This window comes from Phoca vitulina, unplaced genomic scaffold (assembly GCF_004348235.1).
Source record: "Phoca vitulina isolate PV1807 unplaced genomic scaffold, GSC_HSeal_1.0 scaffold91, whole genome shotgun sequence".
Lineage (NCBI taxonomy): Eukaryota > Metazoa > Chordata > Mammalia > Carnivora > Phocidae > Phoca > Phoca vitulina.
Window position 1 is genome coordinate 3,036,035 of NW_022589794.1, and position 22,234 is coordinate 3,058,268.

At 45.4% G+C, this 22,234-nt stretch overlaps 1 protein-coding gene across 10 annotated transcripts; it reads right to left on the minus strand.

Annotated features, from left to right (window-relative positions):
* Nucleotides 1-336: 336 nt before the first annotated feature.
* On the minus strand, nt 337-21,825 carry LOC116626817 (zinc finger protein 605). 10 transcript variants are annotated; one of them, XM_032396345.1, is made up of 6 exons: nt 21,770-21,825; nt 18,866-18,988; nt 16,573-16,749; nt 10,315-10,435; nt 9,987-10,079; nt 337-5,460 (listed from the first exon to the last, which is right to left on the minus strand). In XM_032396345.1, the coding sequence occupies exons 3-6, from the start codon at nt 16,585-16,587 to the stop codon at nt 3,668-3,670; spliced, it is 2,022 nt and encodes a 673-aa protein (XP_032252236.1). In that variant the 5' UTR covers nt 16,588-16,749; nt 18,866-18,988; nt 21,770-21,825; the 3' UTR covers nt 337-3,667. The 10 variants fall into 10 exon arrangements, with proteins under 10 accessions (XP_032252236.1, XP_032252229.1, XP_032252232.1 ...); XM_032396338.1 differs by having other exon boundaries at nt 18,866-19,235; XM_032396341.1 differs by having other exon boundaries at nt 18,866-19,211; nt 21,770-21,824.
* Between the last annotated feature and the right edge of the window lie 409 nt (nt 21,826-22,234).

Genomic DNA, 22,234 nt, shown 5'->3' on the forward strand with positions numbered 1-22,234 from the left:
CTGTGTGGCCTGATGGCAATTATTTCCCTTCAAAAGCCGTCCGGGTACCAAGAGAAAAGGACCAGGTGAGAGAGGGTAAAGAAAGGTAAACTTCCGGGGCGCCTGGGTGGCTCAGTCGTTAAGCATCTGCCTTCGGCTCAGGTCATGATCCCAGGATCCTGGGATCGAGCCCCACATCGGGCTCCCTGCTCCGCGGGCAGCCTGCTTCTCCCTCTCCCACTCCCCCTGCTTGTGTTCCCTTTCTTGCTGTGTCTCTCTCTGTCAAATAAATAAATAAAATCTTTAAAAAAAAAAAAAGAAAGAAAAGAAAGGTAAACTTCCTAAGAGGTATCTGACAAATGACAGCAGATGGGGCTGCTGTGTTGGGGCTCATTGGTAGTCTACTTCAACCTGACCGCCTCTAACTTCACCAGACGGTATGCTGTTGGTGATGGGCACTGGTGTGGAGCCTTTAGAGAGACTCTGGCAATTCCGACTACAGATATGGAAATCTTGTCCATGGGTTACAGAGTACATGGATCATATAGAAAAGCAGCAGAATATGGAATGAGGGTATGCACAGCAGTGTTTCTAAAGGACATACTGGGACCTATGAGGCATCATTCCTTTCTGCCTCACTCAGGACCTGGTTATCTTTTTTCTTGTCCATACATATTGAACATAAATGCCAATGTGTTTTTGTAAACTGCTTGGCTAATCTAGAGTAGCATTAGACTTCATAAATGTTCTGGTTCCTATTACTGAAGAAGTGTTCGTAATAACTGCAAGACCACTGGATTCGCAGCAGAGGATAATCTGTGGAGCATTTACATTTGCAGCAAAACAAAACAAAAAACACAAAGAACTTTGTTACTTGTTATAATTGCTACTGAATTGTTTAAAAAAAAAGAGAAAATACTGACATTTAGTGTGGGAAATCTTGACAGATGTCAGTCTGTGCCCCATGAGGCGCATGCACCAGTAACTGACACACTCAAAATGTTGTTAAATGCTCATCCTTCAACACGGCACAGAAAACAAAGGGTACACTCAAAATATTAACTCAAGAACATTTAATAGAGGGACTATTTACAGATATGTGTTCAGAATTAAGGACACCAACTAGGGATGGTGAAGCATCCGAAGAGCAAGGAGAGGGAGGCGTGAACTGAGAACGGAGTCGACAGCCCCAGAGGAGGACTGCCCGGCGGGAGCTGTGGCCATGCAGGCACAGACTCTGCCCAAACCAAGGCCCAGTAGGGAGGGCGGGGAGGAATGCCCTAGCCTCTCTCCTCCCACGGCTCATCTAGCGCTCAGCAGAAACCCTAGAGGGCAGCCCCTGGGGTGCAGAGAGAGGAGCGGGAGCAGGAACAAGCAGCATGTATGCAGGTCCATCACACGTCAACTCTACTGAGTAGATGCTACGGACACAAGTCACCCTGAGCCCTGGGGAAGCAGATTTCTGACTCAGATGATGCAGTCTATTTAACTATTTTAGAAAATTCATCCATAAGTGTTGTTATTGTTATATAATTTACTTCTAAATAGATCATAACCCACAATACATGGTCACTATTTGGCTTTAAGCAATCGATTACCTTTTTAAAAGATTTTAAAATGAGAAAAAAATCTTTTATATTTACCCAGATATTTACCATTCCCAGAACTCTTCATTTCTTCCTGTAGATACACATTTCCACCTAGGATTATTTTCCTGCTGCCCCCAAACTTACTTAAATTTTCCTGAAGGAAGGCCTACGGCTAATACATTCTCTTTGATTTTGTTTTCCTGAAAAAGTCTCTTTTTTCCCTTTAATTTTTGAAAGATATTTCTGATGGATAATAGACAAACGCCAGGTTGCAGGGGTTTTATTTTTTCCCTCAGTAATCCGAAGTGGTCACTCACTCTACTGTCCTGTGGCTCGAGCAGTCTCTGCCCGGGAACAAGCTGTCCTACTCTGTTCTGTGAGCGTGTCCTTTCTTTCCCGAGGCGCTTTACAACTGTTCTTCATCCATTTGACTATGATGTCCATTAGCAGGATTTTTTTTATGTATCTTGTTTGGGGTTCTTTGAACTCCTTGAGTATGTGGAGTGACACTTTTCATCCCATTGGTAACAATTTCAGCCCTTATTTATTCAGATACTTTGTTACTTCTCTTCCCTGTCCTCTCCTTCTAGGACTCCTCCTCTCTTTTCTTCCAGGCTTTTTTTCTCTGTTCATCAGTTGGACAGTTTATATTCTTACTTAAATTCATCAATTTTTCTTCTTCTATGTCTCATCTGTTCTTAATTTCACCCAGAGTTGGTTTTTTTGGTCATTGTTTTTTTAATTTTCAGATACTGCTGTTTTCATCCTGAGACGTTCCACTTGGGCTTTTTGAAATACACCTTCCATTCTGGTCTTGTCATGTTCATATTTTCCTCTATATTCGAAAGAGCTGCTTGAACACCCTTGTCCAATGCCAAGTGCTCCAGTCTCTTCTATGTCTCTTTCTACTGATTCATTTTTGTCCTGGTTACAAGTCATATTCTCATAATTTCTTTGCATGTCAGGAAAGTGTTTAGATGCCAGACATTGTGGGTCCAGAGCAGCTTTTAATCTAGGGTCAGTTACTTCACAAGATCATACTCTGCGGGGAATCCTAACGATGCCCCATGTGTTCAAAGCTGTTCCAATCCAGCTGGTGGGAACTTTATTCCCAGCCCGGCACTGACTTCTGGGAATTGTTCTGCCGCCCGCTTTCCAGCACGCCTTTTCCTTTCACACACATGCAAATCAGCACTAAGCCAAAAGACTCAAGGGGACTCCTCATAGATTTCTGCAGCCCTCTCTCTGGAAAGCTCCCTCTTCTCCTTTCCCTGCAAATTCTAGCTACTGTGGCCTCCCCAAAGGCCATGTCAGCAGCTCTCTTCAACAAGACCACGTGTTCCTTTCCCCTGAACAGCAGCCTGGGAGCTGCCACCAGGCGCTAGGCTGGGCTGTTGTGGGGCTCACCTCACTCTGTCCACCTTCTGCCGGGGATCACAAACTTTTGCTTGCCATAGGTCTCAAAACTATTCTTTCACATACATTTTACAGTTTCTAGATGTCGAAGGCAGGGGAGTAATCTGGTCCTTGCCGTACCACCACAGCAGAAAGCAGAAGTCTTCACACTTAAAACACAACTACCTTTTAAAAATAACTTTTTTTTATAACTTACATACAACAAACACAATGTTATAGAATTCCTTCAACAGGATCATGCTTATCAAAATTCTTCACATGAGGACTTCTCCATATTGAAATCTCTAATTCATACTCTTCAGTATTTTGTGTATGCATTCTCTAGTGTACTGTGAGTTATCCTTTCTTGATGAAACCTCTCACTTGCTTTTTACAACAGTCCAGTTTCTCCTCAAGCGTAGGTCCTCTAACAATGAGCTGTCACTTCTCACTACAAGGGTCTGTACTACCACAATACTGGCAAGACTTCCACGTTAAGTCATTAATGTGTAACAAGCTGTGTGTTCTGGGAGAAGGCTCTCTTACACTGTTTACTTAAACAAATTCCCTCTCTCCAAATTGTTGGGTAAGACCTGCCTTCCCAGTGCACTGACAGGGTTCCTGCCGTGTGTGTGTCCTCGGATGTGTCAGAAGGCATGACGTCTGACAGTAAATGTTCCACGTTCACAGCATTCACATGGTTACTAGAGGACGTGAGTCCTCTGATGAATCATGAGCTGCGACTTCCTGCCGAAAGCAGTCCCACACTCACTGCACCCATAGTATTTATCTCCTGTATGAATTCTCTGATGCCTCATAAGGTGAGACTTTCTAGTGAAAGACTTCCCACATTCACCACATTTATAGGGTCTCTCTCCCGTGTGAATTCTCTGATGGATAACGAGCTGTGCCTTCTCAAAGAAGGCTTTTGCACAATCACTGCATCCATAGGTTTTCTCTCCTGTGTGATTTCTCTGATGCTTAATGAGCTGCACTTTCTGAACAAAGGCCTTCCCACACTCACTGCATTCATAGGGTTTCTCCCCTGTATGAATTCTTTGATGCCTAAGAAGCTGTGGCTTCCAGGCAAAAGCTTTCCTACATTCACTACATTCGAAGGGTTTCTCTCCAGTATGGGTTCTCTGGTGATGAATGAGGCTTGACTTCTCACTGAAGGTCTTCCCACACTCCGTGCACTCATAGGGCTTCTCCCCTGTGTGTGTCCTCTGGTGTGAAATCAGGCTTGACTTCTGGGTGAAGGCCTTTCCACACTCACTGCATTCATACGGTTTCTCTCCAGTGTGAGTTCTCTGATGCGTTAGGAGCTGTGACTTCCCAAAGAAGGTTTTTCCACATTCAACACATCCGTAGGGTTTCTCCCCTAAGTGAGTCTTCTGATGTCTGATTAGCTCTGACTTCTTAAAGAATGCTTCTTCACAATCAGCGCACTGGTAGTTCTTCTCTCCCGTGTGAGTTAGTTGATGCTTGATAAGCTGTGGCTTTCTGATGAAGGCTTCCCCACACTCGCTGCACTCATAGGGTTTCTCCCCTGTGTGGATCCTCTGATGTCTGATGAGCAGCGAGTTCCTGCTGAAGGCTTTTGTGCACTCGTTACATGCGTATGGTTTCTTCCCCGTGTGAGTCCTCTGATGAGTAATCAGCTGTGACTTCCAGAAGAAGGCTTTCCCACAATCACTACACTTATAGGGCTTCTCTCCTGTGTGGGTTCTCTGATGGGTAATGAGCTTTAACTTCTGGGAGAAGGCTTTCCCACAGTCACTGCAGCCGTAGGGCTTCTCGACTGTGTGGGTTCTCTGATGTCTCTTGAGCTGCGACTTCCTGCTGAAGGCTTTCCCACACTCACTGCATCCATAGGGCTTCTCTCCCGTGTGCGTCCTCTGGTGTAAAATGAGCAGGGACTTCCTACTGAAAGCTTTCTGACATTCACCACATCCATATGGTTTTTCTCCTGAATGAGTCCTTTGATGAATAGTGAGCAGTGACTTCTGGGAGAAGGCTTTCCCGCATTCGCTGCATCCATAGGGCTTCTCTCCCGTGTGCGTCCGCTGGTGTATGATGAGCTGTGACTTCTTACTGAAAACGCTGCCGCACTCCATGCATAAATGGACTCCTGTGTGCGTTCTACGGTTTGCAATGGGCCACGACCCTGTCCTGCTAGCCTTCCTACATTTACTGCAATCACAGTATGGCATTTCACCATGGGTTCTATCAGCTTTGACATACAATAAATATTTCTTATTGAGCTCATCAAGTTTCTTTCTTCCATGGTTATTTTTTGGAATAAGAAACTCAAAAGGATGTTTCAGACTTTTTTCACCTGTGCCACATTTATGGGGTCTCATTCCTAAATGAACAAAGTTAATGCTTGAATGAAATATTTTCCTAAAAACATCATATTCATGGCCTCTCTCCATACTTCTAAGCTTGTCTTGATTATCCTGGTGCCACATTTTGAGACTGTTATCTAGCCAGACTTCTAAAAAGGAAAAAAATGAATCATACTGTGTAAATCCCCCAATGATTAGACTCATTGAATAAAACTGAAATGGAGCCTAGGATCCCAATTAAAACAAAACAAAACAAAACAAAACAAAACAAAACAAACCCTCCCAAATATAATGTCTACTTACTGGACATTAGAAATTTTGACAGATACTGTATGTTAACTAACTGGAATTTAAATAAAAACTTAAAAAATTTTTTTAACAGAAATGAAAACATTTAAAAGTTACAAATGTTTAGAAACATGAACTTTTAAATTAGAAAAGATGAAATACACTCAAGGAGCAGTGATCATGAGCAATTTATGCTCAAATACTGGAGTGATTAATTTCCTCATTCAACAACAATCCGATTATCTGCCGTATGTCCAGAGGGAAGACAAGGGAAGACCACAGGTAACACCCCCGAGTCAGAGGCCTCATGATTCAGCGAACACTAGCAACAACCAGCACACAAAGAGCAAGACTGGTATACACTGATGAATCCTACGAAGGAAGAAACACTGAATACAGAGCTAATACAGGATATCAAGCTTTCATCCGAAAGATGAGAAACATTAGGTTCCTGTACGATCGTTACATTTAAAGTACATTCTCATTCAAGATTGTCACCTGAATCACTGACTTCACCATCAAGGCTATTTCTTGATAGCCAGCATCGACAGTTTTATTTAGGTTTTTTTGACATTTTAAGAGTCTATAATCTATATAATGAATCTACATGTAATCCTACCCATGAAAATCATTCCAAACCACAAGAACTCTCTGTATAACACATTAGGACAGACTCTCTGTTACCCAGTAAGTACAACTGTTTGTGATTTCCACAACATGATCATTTATTGGATATTTTAAAGTGAAGGTTTGTTTACTTTACAATATTCTTTACTAGTAATTGTGAGGTAATATTCCCAGGGGGTACCCTGCAAGTCAAAAGATTTGGCGAGACCTCAAATATAAGGCAACTACTTCTTTTCTGCAGGATTTTTTTTTTTTTTGGTGTGTGGGAGACTTATCTAATGCTCAGACATATCAGAATTTCAGAAAAAGGACCAACTAGAGTTGCTGATATAAAGAATAAAAGGACTCAATATTTTGAGCTTAAGTGAGTAGAGGTATTAATACTATTCATTGAGATGAAAAAGACTGAGAAAAAGTTTAGAGATTAAAAGCAAGAGTCATGGGGCGCCTGGGTGGCTCAGTCGGTCAAGCGCCTGCCTTTGGCCCAGGTCATGATCCCAGGGTCCTGGGATCGAGCCCCGCATCGGGCTCCCCAGAGGAGTCTGCTTGTCCCTCTCTCCCTGCCCCCACTCGTGTTGTCTCTTTCAAATAAATAAATAAAATATTTTTTTAAAAAAGCATTAAAAAATAAAAAAAATAAAAAAAAGCAAGAGTCATATGTAGACATGTAAGCATGACCAGCTGAACAGTTCATAAAAAATGGTTTCATGAAATCTGAGTAAAGAAATGAAAATTTTAAATTAAAATCAAAACAAGAAATAAAATTAATATATATACAAGTTAACAAATAATATAAAATAATATTCAAGTAGTTCAACTATCAAAAAATATTTAAGAAATAAAAAAATCTTGAGGCGCCTGTGAGGCTCAGTCAGTTGAACGTCCGACTCTTGGTTTCAGCTCAGGGTGCAATCTCAGGATCTTGGGATCTGACCCCGTGTCAGGCTCTGTGCTCAACAGCGAGTCTGCTTGGGATTCCGTTTCTCCCTCTCTCTCTCTCTCTCTGCACCCCACCCCCTCTCTCTCTCCAAAAAAAAAAAAAGAAAAGAAAAAAAAATCTTGTCATTTTGGAAAACGAGTAGGTTGTCTCCGACTGGTATTATGCAGGGCCAGGCACAGGTGAACCCACTTCTCTCTGTCACACTCCGGTCCATACTGCCTGCATTTCACTTTAGTTTTCAAACTAATATTCCTACTTCCAGCCTTGCTCCCTCCCAATTCTAGTCTCCAGAGAGCCAGTGAGCTTTAAAAAATGTGATCAGGCTTTTTACCCCCTTGCTTAAAAAAAAAACCCTTTGATAAATGCAAGCTTTTGCCATGGCTCACATGCCCTAGCATGCCCCGGTCTTTCCAACCTCTCTGACTTCCTCTCACACACTCTTGCTCACTGCTGCTCCACCACATGAATTCCTTCTCATCCCTTTGATCTCAAAGCCCTTTTCTGCCTCAGGACCTTGGCAATGGCTGTTCCTTTTATTTGGCATGCTCTTCCCAGCTTTCGGCATGGCTCATTCAAGTGTAAAAATCATTTCAAGGGCATCCTAACAACATCTCGTTTATTTCCTTCATAGCACTTATCAAATAGGTAATCACCTTACTTCTGCGTCCCCCACTAGAATGTAGACCGTGAGGGCAGGGAAGAGGTTTGTATTTCTCACTGATGTAACCCCAATGCATGCAGGGAGCAAGTCCTCAATACATGTAGGATAAACACTGTGCACTCACAACTGGATTTCTAAAGAAGTTCCTTTCTGTATCATTAATCTTGATAAAAAAAACTTTGCATTTTAAGGGGCACCTGGGTGGCTCAGTCGTTAAGCGTCTGCCTTCGGCTCGGGTCATGATTCCGGGATCCTGGGATCGAGCCCCTCATTGGGCTCCCTGCTCCGCGGGAAGCTTGCTTCTCCCTCTCCCACTCCCCCTGCTTGTGTTCCTGCTCTCACTATCTCTGTCAAATGAATAAATAAATAAAATCTTTAAAAAAAAAACCTTTGCATTTTAATACAAATGCTTTGTGTTCAAATACCGAATTACTGAATAAATATAGTTCTCCATTTTCTTCTACGTTAAAATTGTCTGCTCCTGCAATGCTATTTCACGACTCTTTCACTCAATTCCTCTCATTCCACAGGATAGCAGTCATTCTAAATTAATGGGTGAAGAGAAAAATCTAACTTCACAGACAGTGTTTTCTAAGGTACACATACCCAGACCTAATCATCCATGTGAATGGTACCTAGACATCTATCATTTGAAATATTTCCTAAGGTGAGCTGAGATAGTTGCTTAGATGTAGACCTTTGCACTAAAGAATATAAACAAGAAAGGTCCTGCCTTACCTGGCTGCACAACACTCAATTAATGAAACATTTAATAATTACACACCATAAATTCTACAGGGAAAAGAGAAAAATAAGTTACTTGCCATCTTAATATGTGAGTAAAAAATCGTTAAGACCTAATTGGTTAAAAATTGGTGAAAAATTCCAGATAACGCCTGACCGGGGCCAGGGTTCCTATAATACAACACTAAGTGGGCAGAGATTTCAGAAAGGCTGGGAGTCAACATTCACTGGAGGTGAAAAAGGGCAAAACCGAAGAGGCATAGTGTCTCCGTGGAGAAAGGATACGATAATCAAAGGCCTACGTGCAGAGAAAAATGTACGACACGTGGAAGAAACTAGTTCTAATGGAGTTAACCCTGACTTCTGGACACAGAAATTAAAAACAAAAAACAAAAAAAATGGATAAGATGTTGCCATACCATGAGGTTCTTCAACATAAATGTCGTTAAAATATCACACGGCACATGGGGGTTAATGAGGAGCCTGGAGAAGATGAACATCAAGGCACCAAAACGAACCCAGGAGCTGACCGCAAAGGGCTCAGTCTGCACAGAGGAGGGAGAGAGGCAGAGCCTCCTCACCAGGCTTACAGTGTTCTGTTTTTATTCTATATGCATGGATTCACCTTCTACTCTCTATGGGCTTAAAACAGAAATCCGACAAATTAGAGGGAGAAAAGAAAATAAAGGACTCAGTCGGCATCCCTGCGACAGGAGAAAGTTTTGAACTCTTCAGGAGGAAGAAGGAAGCCTACCCCTGCAGAGTGGAAGTGCAGGAGAGAAGGAAGGGAGCTGAGGAGGCTGGGAAGAGGAGCCTTGTCCCAGAAAGCAAGGTCCGCTGTGCAGGGAAGGGGGTACGTACCATCACGAGCTCGTGCAAAGAGCACATCCTGATGCACAGACCAGGACAGAGAGCACGTTAAAATGCAGAAGAACTCAGGTCACCAGTCCTGAGCCAACTCTACAGACGCAGGAACTTCACACAGTTTTACAAATAACATTTCAAAGTAACTTTTCAAAACATTATAAACAACCTATCATCAGAAACCTGTGATTCAGGGCGCCTGGGTGGCTCAGTCGTTAGACGTCTGCCTCTGGCTCAGGTCATGATCCAGGGTCCCGGGATCGAGCCCCGCATCGGGCTCCCTGCTCGGCGGGAAGCCTGCTTCTCCCTCTCCCACTCCCCCTGCTTGTGTTCCCTCTCTCGCTGTGTCTCTCGAAAGAAAGAAAAGAAAGAAAGAAAGAAAGGAAAGAAAGAAAGAAAGAGAAAGAAAAGAAAGAAAGAAAGAAAGAAAGAAAGAAGAAAGAAAGAAAAGAAAGAAAGAAAGAAAGAAAGAAAGAAGAAAGAAAGAAAGAAAGAAAGAAAGAAAGAAAGAAAGAAACCTGTGATTCAGCTTGCACCCGATGACCTCTCACCTGAAAAGTTCTGATTTAGAACTTCTTTGTCTGTTATCCACGGCTCTTCGTGCTCCAGCTTGAAAATCGCATCAGGTTTGATAATTTGATAACCTGTTAATTGGAAACATAAGACAACCTGGACCCAATTCCTTGGGCTGACGGACTCTTAAATATGAAGAATATTTACTACGAACGCTATAAAACAAAGCAAGTGAACCAAAATCTTTCAATTGGGTCTAGACATCAAAGAATCTTTTGATATCTGAAACTTAAATCCAAAATCAGTAAACATCTGAGAGGCCCCACAGGTACTGGATACACACTATCTACATACGAATATTCTTACCCAAGAAAACTAGATTGCTGTAGTTCTCCAACATCACGTCTCTGTACAAGCTCTTCTGAGAAGGGTTGAGTAGCTGCCACTCCTCCAACGTGAAGCCCACAGCCACATCCTCAAAGGAGATCTGGAAAAGCGTCATCACTGTTCAAGCTGCAGTGGCACTCACGGCGGGACACAGGCTTTCTTCTCTAGCGTGGGAGGCAGCCTCGCCCATCTCTAACTCCCCTCCTGAACGTGGGCGGGCCTTACTGACTCACTTCCACCTCCATCTTGGGAGCCCTGTCATGCTCTCTCGGGGAGAATCCAGCTGCCACGTGGTGAGGCAGTTCTGTGGAGAAGCCTACGTGGAGAGGCACCGAGGTCCGCTAACTCCCACGTGACTGAGCCTGGGAGGGGATCATCTCCCTGCTGCACCCCGAGAGGACCACAGCCCGGCCCAACGTCTTCGTTACAGGGCTGTGTGAGACCCTGAACGGGAACCAGATGTGAGCACGGCTGGCAAACTTCTAACCCAGAGAAAATGTGAGAGAAATGTTTATGTTGTCAGCCACTGAAGTTTGGGTAATTTGTTACATAGCAATTGATAACTCATATAATATCCTAACCTTCATTATACTTTGAGAGAAACAAAAAGTTATTAAGCTATTTATCATTTTGAATTCACTCATCCATCCATCCACCTATCCATTAAGAAACTGGAATACATTGTGTTTAAATAAGCACAGTCCTTCTCAAAGAAGGTGCCACTGGTATGTGGGGACAATTCTTAGCCGAACCCCACGCAGTGTCAGACCTCCAGCATGCCTGGCACCTACCTGCTGAATGACAGTCCTGTTTTCCTGTTACTGTCAAAACCAAAACCACGACTACACATCTACAACACTCTCCTCCCTCCGCGTCTGCTTCCACGTAGTAACAACTAGCTAGCTCCTCCACGTATCCTCTGGGACACACATACGGAGCAACCAGAGCTCCCCAAACTGTGAATGGTGCCAAAAATATAAAGATGAGTAGAATAAAAATCATGTTCTTAAAACTTTTCAGTCTTTTCAGGCCAGGAAAGAAGGCGTTACAGAGGCCAGGAAAAAGTACATAGAGGGTTTTGGGACAAAAGGCAAAGGAGCTACAAAGTGAAAACAAGGTGGAAAAAGAACAATGTTGCGGGATTCACCCTACCTGACTTCACAACTTCCTATAAAGCCACAGTAATTAAGACAACCTAGTGTTAGTCAAAGGATAAATACATAGAGGAATGGAACAGAACAGACAGCTTACAATTACACCCCCCTTAGTATACTCAGTTGAATTTTGACAAAAGGATTCCATGAAGAAAGGAGTTTTTCAACAAATGGTGCTAGAACAATTGTATACCCATAAGCAAAAGAATAAACCTCAACACATACCTCATACCTTATATAAAAATTAATTCAAAGTGGATCACAGACCTAAATGGAAAACATAAAACTATAAAGCTCTAGGAAAAAAACCTGCATGATCCTGGGTTTGGCAGTAAGTTTTTAGATATAACACTGAACATATGATCAACTTAAGAAAAAAAATCAATGAAATGGGCTTTTTCAAAATTAAAATTTTTTTCTATGTGAAAGACACTGTTAAGAGAAAGAAAAGACGGGGTGCCTGGGTGGCTCAGTCATTAAGCGTCTGCCTTCAGCTCAGGTCATGATCCCAGCGTCCTGGGATCGAGCCCCGCATCGGGCTCCCTGCTCAGCGGGAAGCCTGCTTCTCCCTCTCCCACTCCCCCTGCTTGTGTTCCCTCTCTTGCTGTCTCTCTCTGTCAAAAAATAAATAAAATCTTAAAAAAAAAAGTTTTAAAAAAAAGAGAAAGAAAAGACAAGGCACAGACTATGAGAAAATATTTGAAAATCACTAATCTGACAGACCACTTACATCCAGAATAAAGAATTCTTTTTTTTTTTTAAGATTTTATTGATTTATTTGATAGAGAAAGAGAGAGAGCATGAGCAAGAGGAGGGGCAGAGAGAGAAACAGACTCTCTGCTAAGCAGGGAGCCTGACGTGGGGCTCGATCCCAGAACCCTGAGACCATGACCTGAGCCAAAGGCAGCCGCTTAACTGACTGAGCCACCCAGGCGCCCCCAGAATAAAGAATTCTTGACACTCAACAATAAGAAAACAATTCAATTAAAAAATGGGCATCTCTTGAAGGAAGGGAAATATAAGCAAAAATAAACTATTGGAACTTCATAAAAATAAAAAGCTTCTGCAAAGCGAAGGAAAAAATCACCAAAACTGAAAGCTAACCTACAGAATGGGAGAAGATATTTGCAAGTGACATATCCGATAAAGGGTTAGTACCTAAAATATATAAAGAACTGATACAACTCAATACCCCAAAAAACAAATAATCTAATTTAAAAATGAGCAGAAGACATAAACAGACATTTCTCCAAAGACAACATCCAGATGGCCAACAGACATGAAAAGATGCTCCACATCACTTGCCATCAGGGAAATGCAAATCAAAACCAAATGAGGTATCACCTCACACCGGTCAGAATGGCTGAAATTAACAAGTCTGGAAACAACAGGTGTTGGGGAGGGCGCAGAGAAAGGGGAACCCTCCTACACTGTTGGTGGGAATGCAAGCTGGTGTAGCCACTCTGGAGAACAGTATGGAGGTTCCTCAAAAAGTTAAAAATAGAGCTGCCCTACAACCCAGCAATTGGGCTACTGGGTATTTACCCAAAGATACAAAATCAATACTTCAAAGGATACATGCACCCCTGTTACAGGAGCATTATCTACAACAGCCAAGATCTGGAAGCAGCCAGAATGCCCACGGACTTACGCATGGATAAAGATGTGGTGTGTACACACAATGGAATATTACCAACCAAAAAAAGAATGAGACGCCTGGGCGGCTCAGTTGGTTAAGCGACTGCCTTCGGCTCAGGTCATGATCCTGGAGTCCCGGGATCGAGTCCCGCATCGGGCTCCCTGCTCAGCGGGGAGTCTGCTTCTCCCTCTGACCCTCTTCCCTCTCATGCTCTCTGTCTCTCATTCTCTCTCTCAAATAAATAAATAAAATCTTTAAAAAAAAAAAACTTAAAAAAAAAAATGAAATCTTGCCATTTGCAATGACGTGGATGGACCTAGAGAGTATAATGCTAAGTGAATTAAGTCGGTCAGAGAAAGACAGATACCATCTGATTTCACTCTTATGTGGAATTGAAGAAACTAAACAAATGAGCAAAGGAAAAAAAAGGAGAAACAATCCAAGAAACAGACTTAACTACAGAGCACTGGTGTTTAGCAGAGGGGAGGAGGGTGGGGAGGAGTGAACCAGGTCCAGGGGACTAGGCGTACACTTACCGTGAGGAGCACGGAGTGATGTGTGGGAGTGTTGAATCCCTATACTGCACGCCCGAAACTAATACAACACTGCATGTTAATGACACTGGAATTAAAATGAACAAAACCCCTCTTATTTAAAAAACAAACAAACAAGAAAGATGAGCAAAAGATCTTAACACACACTTCACCAAAGGAGATATACAGATAAAAAATAAACATACAAAAAGATGTTCAGCATCATTTGTCAATAGGTAAATGTGAATTAAAACTATAATGAGACGGTACTACATACCTATTAGAAGTGCTGAAATTAATTTAAAAAACCCACATAAAAAGTGACAAATGCACAGCAATTCCAACTCTCATGCACTGAAGGTGGGAACGCAGCGACCTTGGAAGAGGTTTTGGCAGCTTCCCATAAAGCTGAATACAGAATTACCACACAACCCAGCAATCCTACTCCCACATACCTGCCCAAGTACACGGAGAACTTCTGCTCACCTCAAGGTTTATGTTCAAACCTGTATGCAGATGAACACAACTGCTAAAAGCCTGAGCAACCAAGATGTCCTTCAAAAGTGAAAGGACGAGCAAACTGGTGTGTTCATGTGATGGGTTACTGTTCCGTGACTCAGCAATAAAAGGAACAGACTACTGATTCAAACATGGATGAATCTCAAAGATTTAAGTGAAAAAGGCCAGTATCAAAAGGGTATATATGTGTGATTCCATTCTCCAACATTCCGGAAAAGGCAGAACTGCAGCGACAGAGAGCAGAGCTGTTGTTGCCAGGACTGCAGGACGCATGAAGGCGAGACTCAGGGAATGTCTCTGGAGACCTGGACCCGTTCCAAGTCCTGACTGTGATGTTGCTTACATGTCTGAAAACTCATGAGGAGTCAAGCTCCTGGTTAAGGCCCAAGCACAGGTAAACCGAAGGCTTTATGTGACTGGCCTCCCAGGGCAAGCTGCCCTTCCCCACACCGATGTGGCACGAGAGGACTAGTATTCTGGTCCTCACTGCTGAATGTGCTATCGGTGTGGACTTACTGCCTATGTACACTCTGGCCAGCCTTCGTCCCTAAGCCCAGACAGCAGCGGCCACAGCCAGGGCCGTGACAGCAGGTATATGGAAGACTGAACCTGCCTCGTGGGCTCTAGCTCGTGCCCCAGGTGAGCCCCAGACTGGCAGGTAAAACGAACCCTCCTGCAGGATGACACATTTGAATACAAGTAAGATCTGTTCCTAATAAGCTTGATTTTTTTTAAAGATTTTATTTATTTAATTGAGAGAGAGAGTGAGCGCGCATGAGTGGGGAGGGAGGGGCAGAGGGAGAGGGAGAAGCAGATTCCCTGTTGAGCAGGGAGCCCGATGCGGGGCTCGATCCCAGGACCCTGGGATCATGACCTGAGCCGAAGGTGGACGCTTAATCGATTGAGCCACCCAAGTGCCCCTAGCAGCCAAATCCTAAACATGATGCATCTTTCTGGTTAAGCTACATAGTATTTGTCCTTCTTGCATACAATCTTTCCAGACAAAGGGTCTGGATGAAAACAGGAGATGAACTTTTAAAAAGTTCTGATTACTAAATGGGACACACTGATACTAACAACAGAAAAACAAAAACAAAAACAAAATAAAGCTAGCACCTGGGGAAGCATGGGGTTGGAGGACACGAATGATCTTTGTTTTTTGGACTTACTCCTGAAAGCTTTCCCCTCCTACTGGAAAAAAGAAAAACCAAAAGAAACAACTTTCTAGTGCTGCCTTTGCAAGCTCATGGGGATGCTCTGGGTTTAGACTGACTGTTGGGGCAACAAAGATGCCTTCCTGACGGGCCGATGGGGAGACAGCAGAGGACAGACTCTGCTCCTGCACTTTCCAGGCCAAACATGCCCAGATGGTGCCCACATCTAACAAAGTGTGGACTAATAATCTGAGGTCCTGGACAAAGTGATTTGGAAGGAAATGCCCCAAGCAGTCCCTCTAAAACCGCATTATCCAGACTGGACTAAAAACCTCAGGGCAGAAGGGCCCACACTGGGGGCCGTGTTAACCTAGCTGTGGACTAGAGCAGGTCCTGATGGGGGTCCCCTCTGTAATTCCTTTTCTTCTAGGAGAACCACGTGTCCTCTGGGATTGCGCTGCTGATGTTGTTCCCCAACCATCGTGACACTCTCCATTAAGTCAAAAAAGTAAAAAGACTAAAGGCAGATACTCCCATGCCCAGCTTTTGCCAACAGAAGCAAAAACATGTCTACCTAAAACGTATCCAAAATTCCAACTGAGGGAATATTTATGGGGGCCATTTGAAGGTTTTTAATGATCAATTCTGCCAGATGACTTAGGTTTCTTTCCTAATACTAGAATATAGATAAGACGGGTGGTCCAGGCCCACTGGTTTGGTCCTGTAGCAAACTATGTGTTCTGAATTTTACCTTAGATTCATGCCCTTAGTTCAAACTGAGGAACTCTGTAAGAAATAGCACTGGGAAATAAGTTCATTTATTGCAGGGTTTATGTATCATAGGGCCGCTATTTAGGACTTTGTCCACTGTATCATCCACATAAACAGCTATCCAAATGTCTTCACTGTAAGCAATCATTAGCAAATGTCTGCTTCTACTGAGTAGCTGGTCTGCTTTTTGTCAGAAGAAACCACGTAATACTACCGTTTCCCTTCCCATGTCCGCTTCCGGGAATATCTGAGGACAGCCTGCACCTCTCCTCTGGCAACGAAGTACCTTATTTCCTATATATCTGTGCTTCGACTGTAAGACTTTTGTGTGATTCCATAATCCACCTTGTTCTCTGACACCTTCTTTCCCAAGTTTGTTTCTGAGTATGATTTAAATGTATTTAAGAGCTTTCCCATAAGTCTTGTCATGCCTACAGAAAAATACTGTTGGAGAACAAAGAACTCACCTGTGACTTGATCATTTTCTGCGGCTTGGAAAATCGGCTCCGTTCTGTGACTCCTCTCTGTCCTGATGCTCTGGAGAGAGGCTTCTGGTCAAATGTCTGAAAACTAAGAGAGCATCCCTAGTCCTGAGGCCTCTTCTTTCTTATCTCGCTCAAGTTTTCTCGTTCCTCAGTCATGGCCTAGAGATACAGTGGGAATTTTATTTTAGATGATGTCACTAATCTGGGTTCTCTCTTACTGGGAAATCGAACAACTCGAATCAGGGCTGGGAGGTAAGCAGCAGATGCAAGAGGAGCTCCTGGCAAGTCTGTGTCAGGCCAGGCCGGCACCACGCGACACTCTGCAGTCCCTGGGTCCCACCTATCAATGCCAGATTCAAGCCACTCGCCTCACCAGTTCAGCCACACATCTCCGGAGGAGCATCACCACACCAAGACGCTCTCCAGAAATAGAACCTTGGCTCACTCATTCTGCAGCAGTATTTTCAGAGAGCATTTAAATGAACTTACTGGTACAGGTTCTATAGAGTAAGATGCAACTCGTTTCTTTTTTTTTATAAAGCTATTTTTTTAAAGATTTTATTTATTTATTTGAGAGAGAGAGAGACAGAGAGCGCAAGCAAGAGAGAGCACAAGCCAGGGAAAAGGCAGAGGGAGAAGCAGATTCCCTGCTGAGCAGGGAGCCCGATGCAGGACTCAATCCCAGGACCCTGGGATCATGACTTGAGCCGAAGGCAGACCCAGGCGCCCCAAGAGGCAACCCATTTCTGAGCAGGATGGTAAACAGATGATGGCTCTTAGATCAAGATGATGATAGACTGGGGTGTTGGCGCTCAACTCCAAAATCAGCCGGAGAGCAAAAAGAAAGCCTCAATAAGAGGAGCCAACAGAAACAGTGAAAAGAAGAGAGGTACTGGGGGAGACTCGTGTGTGGGTTTGTGCCTTTCCCTCAGAAGCCAGCAGGAACAGCCAGGCCTCATTTCCAAGGAGTAATGGAAGCGGATCAAAATCCCTGATGAGGGGCGCCTGGGTGGCTCAGTCGTTAAGCGTCTGCCTTCGGCTCAGGTCCTGGGATCGAGCCCCGCATCAGGCTCCCTGCTCAGTGGGAAGCCTGCTTCTCCCTCTCCCACTCCCCCTGCTTGTGTTCCCTCTCTCGCTGTGTCTCTCTCTGTCAAATAAATAAATAAAATCTTAAAAAAAAAAAAATTCCTGATGAGTGAAGGGCTGCACTTCCTCATCTCCCAGCCCCCTCCATATCCCAAAGACACTGCTCCAATCTGCTTCTTTCTGAGGGTCTCTGATCCTTGACTGGAGGAGATGCTTGAAGGGGTGGTGGGACACAGGGCTGTCCAGTGGTTCCACAGGGTCCACATTGTTGGCCCTGGTGCCCCTTCCTGCCCTTCCCAGAGCATGCAGGAGAGCAGCTAACACCTCTAGGGGACTATAAGCTCAGAGGCCATCAGCGGCACACATAAAATAAAAGTAAGAAAAAAAATTAATTTTCCCTCATGCAAAAAAGGGAGACTCCCCCGACTCCTATTCAAAAAGCACTTACTTCAGAAAACCCGTAATTGTACATTCTTTCTCTGCCCCTTTGAAATGTGTGTAAATCTTTTCTAATGCTAATAAGCCTTATCTAGTTTACCACCCAAAATGTCTTTCTTAAGGACCCAGGAGCTATCTCTTTGATGGCATCCAGGAGGATAGGCGCCCTACTTCCGAGTCTCAGGAAGGGCAGGACCCTAACCAAGTGCCTGACTTTGGCACCTGGCTCCCAGGTATAAAACCACCCTCAATCACAAAGATATGAGAAGGCTATTTTTCCTTTGGACAAAGGCGAAAGCTAACACAATGGCCACCCCAAGTACCAGGAAAGTGTAGTAAGAACTGTGTGTAACAGATTATCCTTTATCTTGAGAATGGGTGTGTAATGGGTGTACCCGCCTGACTGCAGGGAACAGTGAGATTTCTGTCTCTGCAGTCTCTTCAGCATGTTGCCTGCAAAGCTCAGTGCATTCTTGTTTCAAGTTTAATTTTTATGCAACAATAAAACTGTTTTTCTTTTTCTTCTGCTTTGGCGAAGAGATTTTTGGGTTGGCTGATTTGGATTTAATTATTTCCCCAAGAGGCCAAATAACCAGATAACTGAGTACAACTGCTATTTTAAAAACTTTTTAAGAGATTGTAAACTACATAACAGATACCTTAGGCAGAATTATTGGAAAAAACAAAACTAAGATTTCAGGTAAGTATAATAAACAAAAAATACTAAATCTTGATGCATACACATACTTACACCTTGAATTCCTTCACTGCTCATGGACCAGGTCACTTACATTCAACCAGAGAGGAGACAAGAGCCAGGGACTTCAGAGGCATGAAATCGCACAGAGATGTTATTTCCTTCCTAAGAACATACCTGAAAAGAAATGTCCAAAAAATCACAGTACCCAGTCAACTTGGGAACAAGAGGGACAAATTCCACCTCTCATAGCAGTCCTGCCAACGGAGATTTGTCCAGCACTGGTGGTCTGTACCTGGGGTCCAGGAATGGCTGCTGAGCTTTGTCTCCGCAGCTGACAGGCTAGCGAGGAAGCCCGAGCGTGGTGGACGGGCCAGCAGGCAGCTTTCCAGAAAATAAGCTGAATAGAGAGAGGGTACAGCACCTGTACCAGAGGGACAGCAAGAGCGCTTGGTCTAAAGGCACTGTTTCACTCAAGCGCAGGGGAGGGGGGTCTCCAATGTCCCAATGGATATAGTGAAAAGTCAGCCACAGATGAAGAGAGAAAATTACGCCCAGACGTTAGCCAGCTGCCGGGTTCTGCCCCAGGGCAGCTGACAAGAGCAGAGCCAGAACACCAGCCCCTCGAGGCAGTTACAACCCACCCCAAGTTGGGCTGAGGGCTGGAAAGAGATGAGACAAGGCTGTGCTCACAGCCTACACAGCTCAGTCAGCCGAGCCCATGCCCTGTGCAGACAGTGAGCAGGAAGCGGACGGCTGCGGGAAGACCAGGCCCATCACAGAGCACTACATTCAAGAGGGCTGGAGCTAGACAGAGCTGAAGGTGCTTCAGGGATGGAGGAGGACACAGGGGCTCAGCCAGCAAGGGGGAGGCCTTATGGCCAATGGGGTCACTGAGAACATAAGGAAATATTCCAGTAAAAGGAGCCATCACAAACCAACAACGTGATGTGCTGGCTGAGAAGAACCAAAGAACAAAAAAGAGTATGTCATTCAACAGAAGTCACTATGTGAGAGTCTCGCCTGGGCCAATGCGTGACCAACACTCATTGGGACCCACCCAAACCCACAAACACAACTCACAGAGGTCCTATCACCAAAGATGGCCTCAATCACACATAAGTCCCCACAGAATGACTGAACCCCCCTGCCACCCCAGCCCATGGACAGAACTTCAGCACTCAGAGGCTCCCACTTACCCACACTGACCACCTGAGAATTCTCCAGCCCCTCATTCACTGACCACAACAGAGCCCTCACAAGTCTCCAGACCACACAGTCACCGAGCGCCAAGCCTATCACTTCCCCCACTTGCCCCTCATCCCACCAGGACCCTGACTGCTGACTTTACAGGCGTCCCTCCTGGACCTTCAGTTGCACATACACATCCCCAGGGACTCCTCTAGCAAAGCCCCCAATCATCAACCCCCAGGTGACACAGGAGTGCATCCATCAATGAAATCCAAAGTCTCTCCACAGCCCCACCCCCAATCAGGTATCTACAGGACCCTTGATTCCTGATCATTCCAGGCTCTTCCTCACTCAGCCCCAAACACCAGCCATGGTCAGCCTCTCATCACTGATTCCCACTAGCTTCTCGACACTGACGCCACGAAACCCATCACTGGATCCCCCACACTCCCACCCAATAATCTTGACAGAGTTTATTCTATTTGTTGACTAGAAGTGGAGTCAGTGAAATCCTAAACACAGAGTCCCAACTCCTTCCTACAGTTACCCATCCACTCACCCTAAAAGTGCCCCAGTCACTGTTCTCACAGAGCCCCCTCAGGCTTGCTAGCCCCCATCACTACACCCAAGGGATGGCCAATCCCTAATCATACAGGGGCCCTAACCATTCATTTCCATGAGACCCCATTTTCTAATCTACCCCATGCTCACCCACCATTCACTAACACCCCTACAGTCCTCCTAATCATCACCCAAAAGGGCCACCAGCTCTGCATTAACACCAATAGGCTGGTACCTCCAATTCCTACCCCCACTGTCCGCTCATTCACAACTCCCAATAGGTCACCAATCAGCTTGCATCCAGACCCCTTGTCAAACCCATTGATCAGCAGGGACTACAGTCCAGCTAGCCGCTGATGAGGCACAGGATGAGAGTTTGGAGGACTGGCACCTGGCCTTGTCATAGGCCAACAAGGGGGCATGTGTTACGGGGTCATCCGGGCAAGGCGGTTCTCTGCAGCGAGGTCTTTCCTGGAACACAGGGGGAGTGGGGGAGATTTCTCAACCTTCCTGCGTCCGTGAAATCCAACACTGTCACGAACCAACAGGCCTTCCAGTCAATGAAACCCTCGGTCCACCAATCCTGAGCCCTCTAAACACCCCCAAAACGGACTCCCCACAAAGGCCTCACCACTTGCCAACCCAAAGGCACCTCAATCACCGGTCACCAGAGTCCGTTTTTCCGGCAAAGCCGCCCTCAAGCTGCATCCCCGACGGCACCCTCACCCTCTCCCACACTCGGAGGGCAGCCTCCAGCGGCTCCCGCACCCCCATCCCGGCCCCCGCCTCCAGTCTAGGCCTCCGCCCACAGCCCCTTCCAACAGAATCACTCCAGAGCCCCCCAACTCGCTAACGACCACTCGTCCCGTTCCCAGCCCCAGATCACACTGATGGATCACAGACACGCCAGTGTCTTGCCCCCTGCTCCACGACCTCCCTCGGGTCCTCATCACGGCCACTACAGGCGGCCCCCCACACTCGCCCCGTCTCTACTCACCCCGTCCCCTAAACGCAGCCCCAAGACCGCCCCGCCCGGCCGGAACCGGCGCCTGTGCCGCGGGGCCGTCCCCGGACCCACCCCGCACCCTCGTCGCACCCGGCTCCCGAGCCAGTTCGCGCGTGCGCCGGGGTCACCACGGGGCCGCACGGACACCGAGGCCACCCCAGCCCCGCAGCCTCGCCGCCCCGCCCCCCCGCCGCACACACCCTCCTGCTCCGGCCCGCGGCGCCGGGACTCACGCGGCTGACCGCGGAAGTGCGCGCGCGGAACTACATTTCCCAGACTCCCGCTCGCCCCGGAACTACATCTCCCCCAGGGCTCTGCGGCGCGCCTCTTCCGATTGGCAGTTCTGTGGCTTCCGGTTGACAGCCCCTCGGCGCTGCCTGGGGTTCCTGCGTCAGAGACCCGGGATAGAGTCTGCGCTGCCCAAGATGTATGTGTGAGTGAGCGTACATGTGTCACCAGGAAGAAACTTATGTGTCCTTTCCATTTTTCATGCTAGATCAAAGTCACTTACAAATGATTTAGGTAAGTTTTGGTACATCCAACCAACAGCACTGACAAAAGGAATGAAAATAAACGACATGAGGAATTTAGGGAGAAAAAGTGTAATTATGGAAAGAGGTGGAAAGGAATTAATATAAAAGCAGAAGTTAAGGGATTAAAATAGC

Bases quoted from the DNA above. Each gene is read 5' to 3' on its own strand.
- LOC116626817 (XM_032396345.1), bottom strand. The intron at 10,080-10,314 runs GTAAGAATATTC...TCCAATTAACAG, and splicing joins CAGCAATCTAGTTTTCTTGG to GTTATCAAATTATCAAACCT. The intron at 5,461-9,986 runs GTGAGAGGTCAT...TTTCCTTTTTAG, and splicing joins TCTAAATCAGAACTTTTCAG to AAGTCTGGCTAGATAACAGT.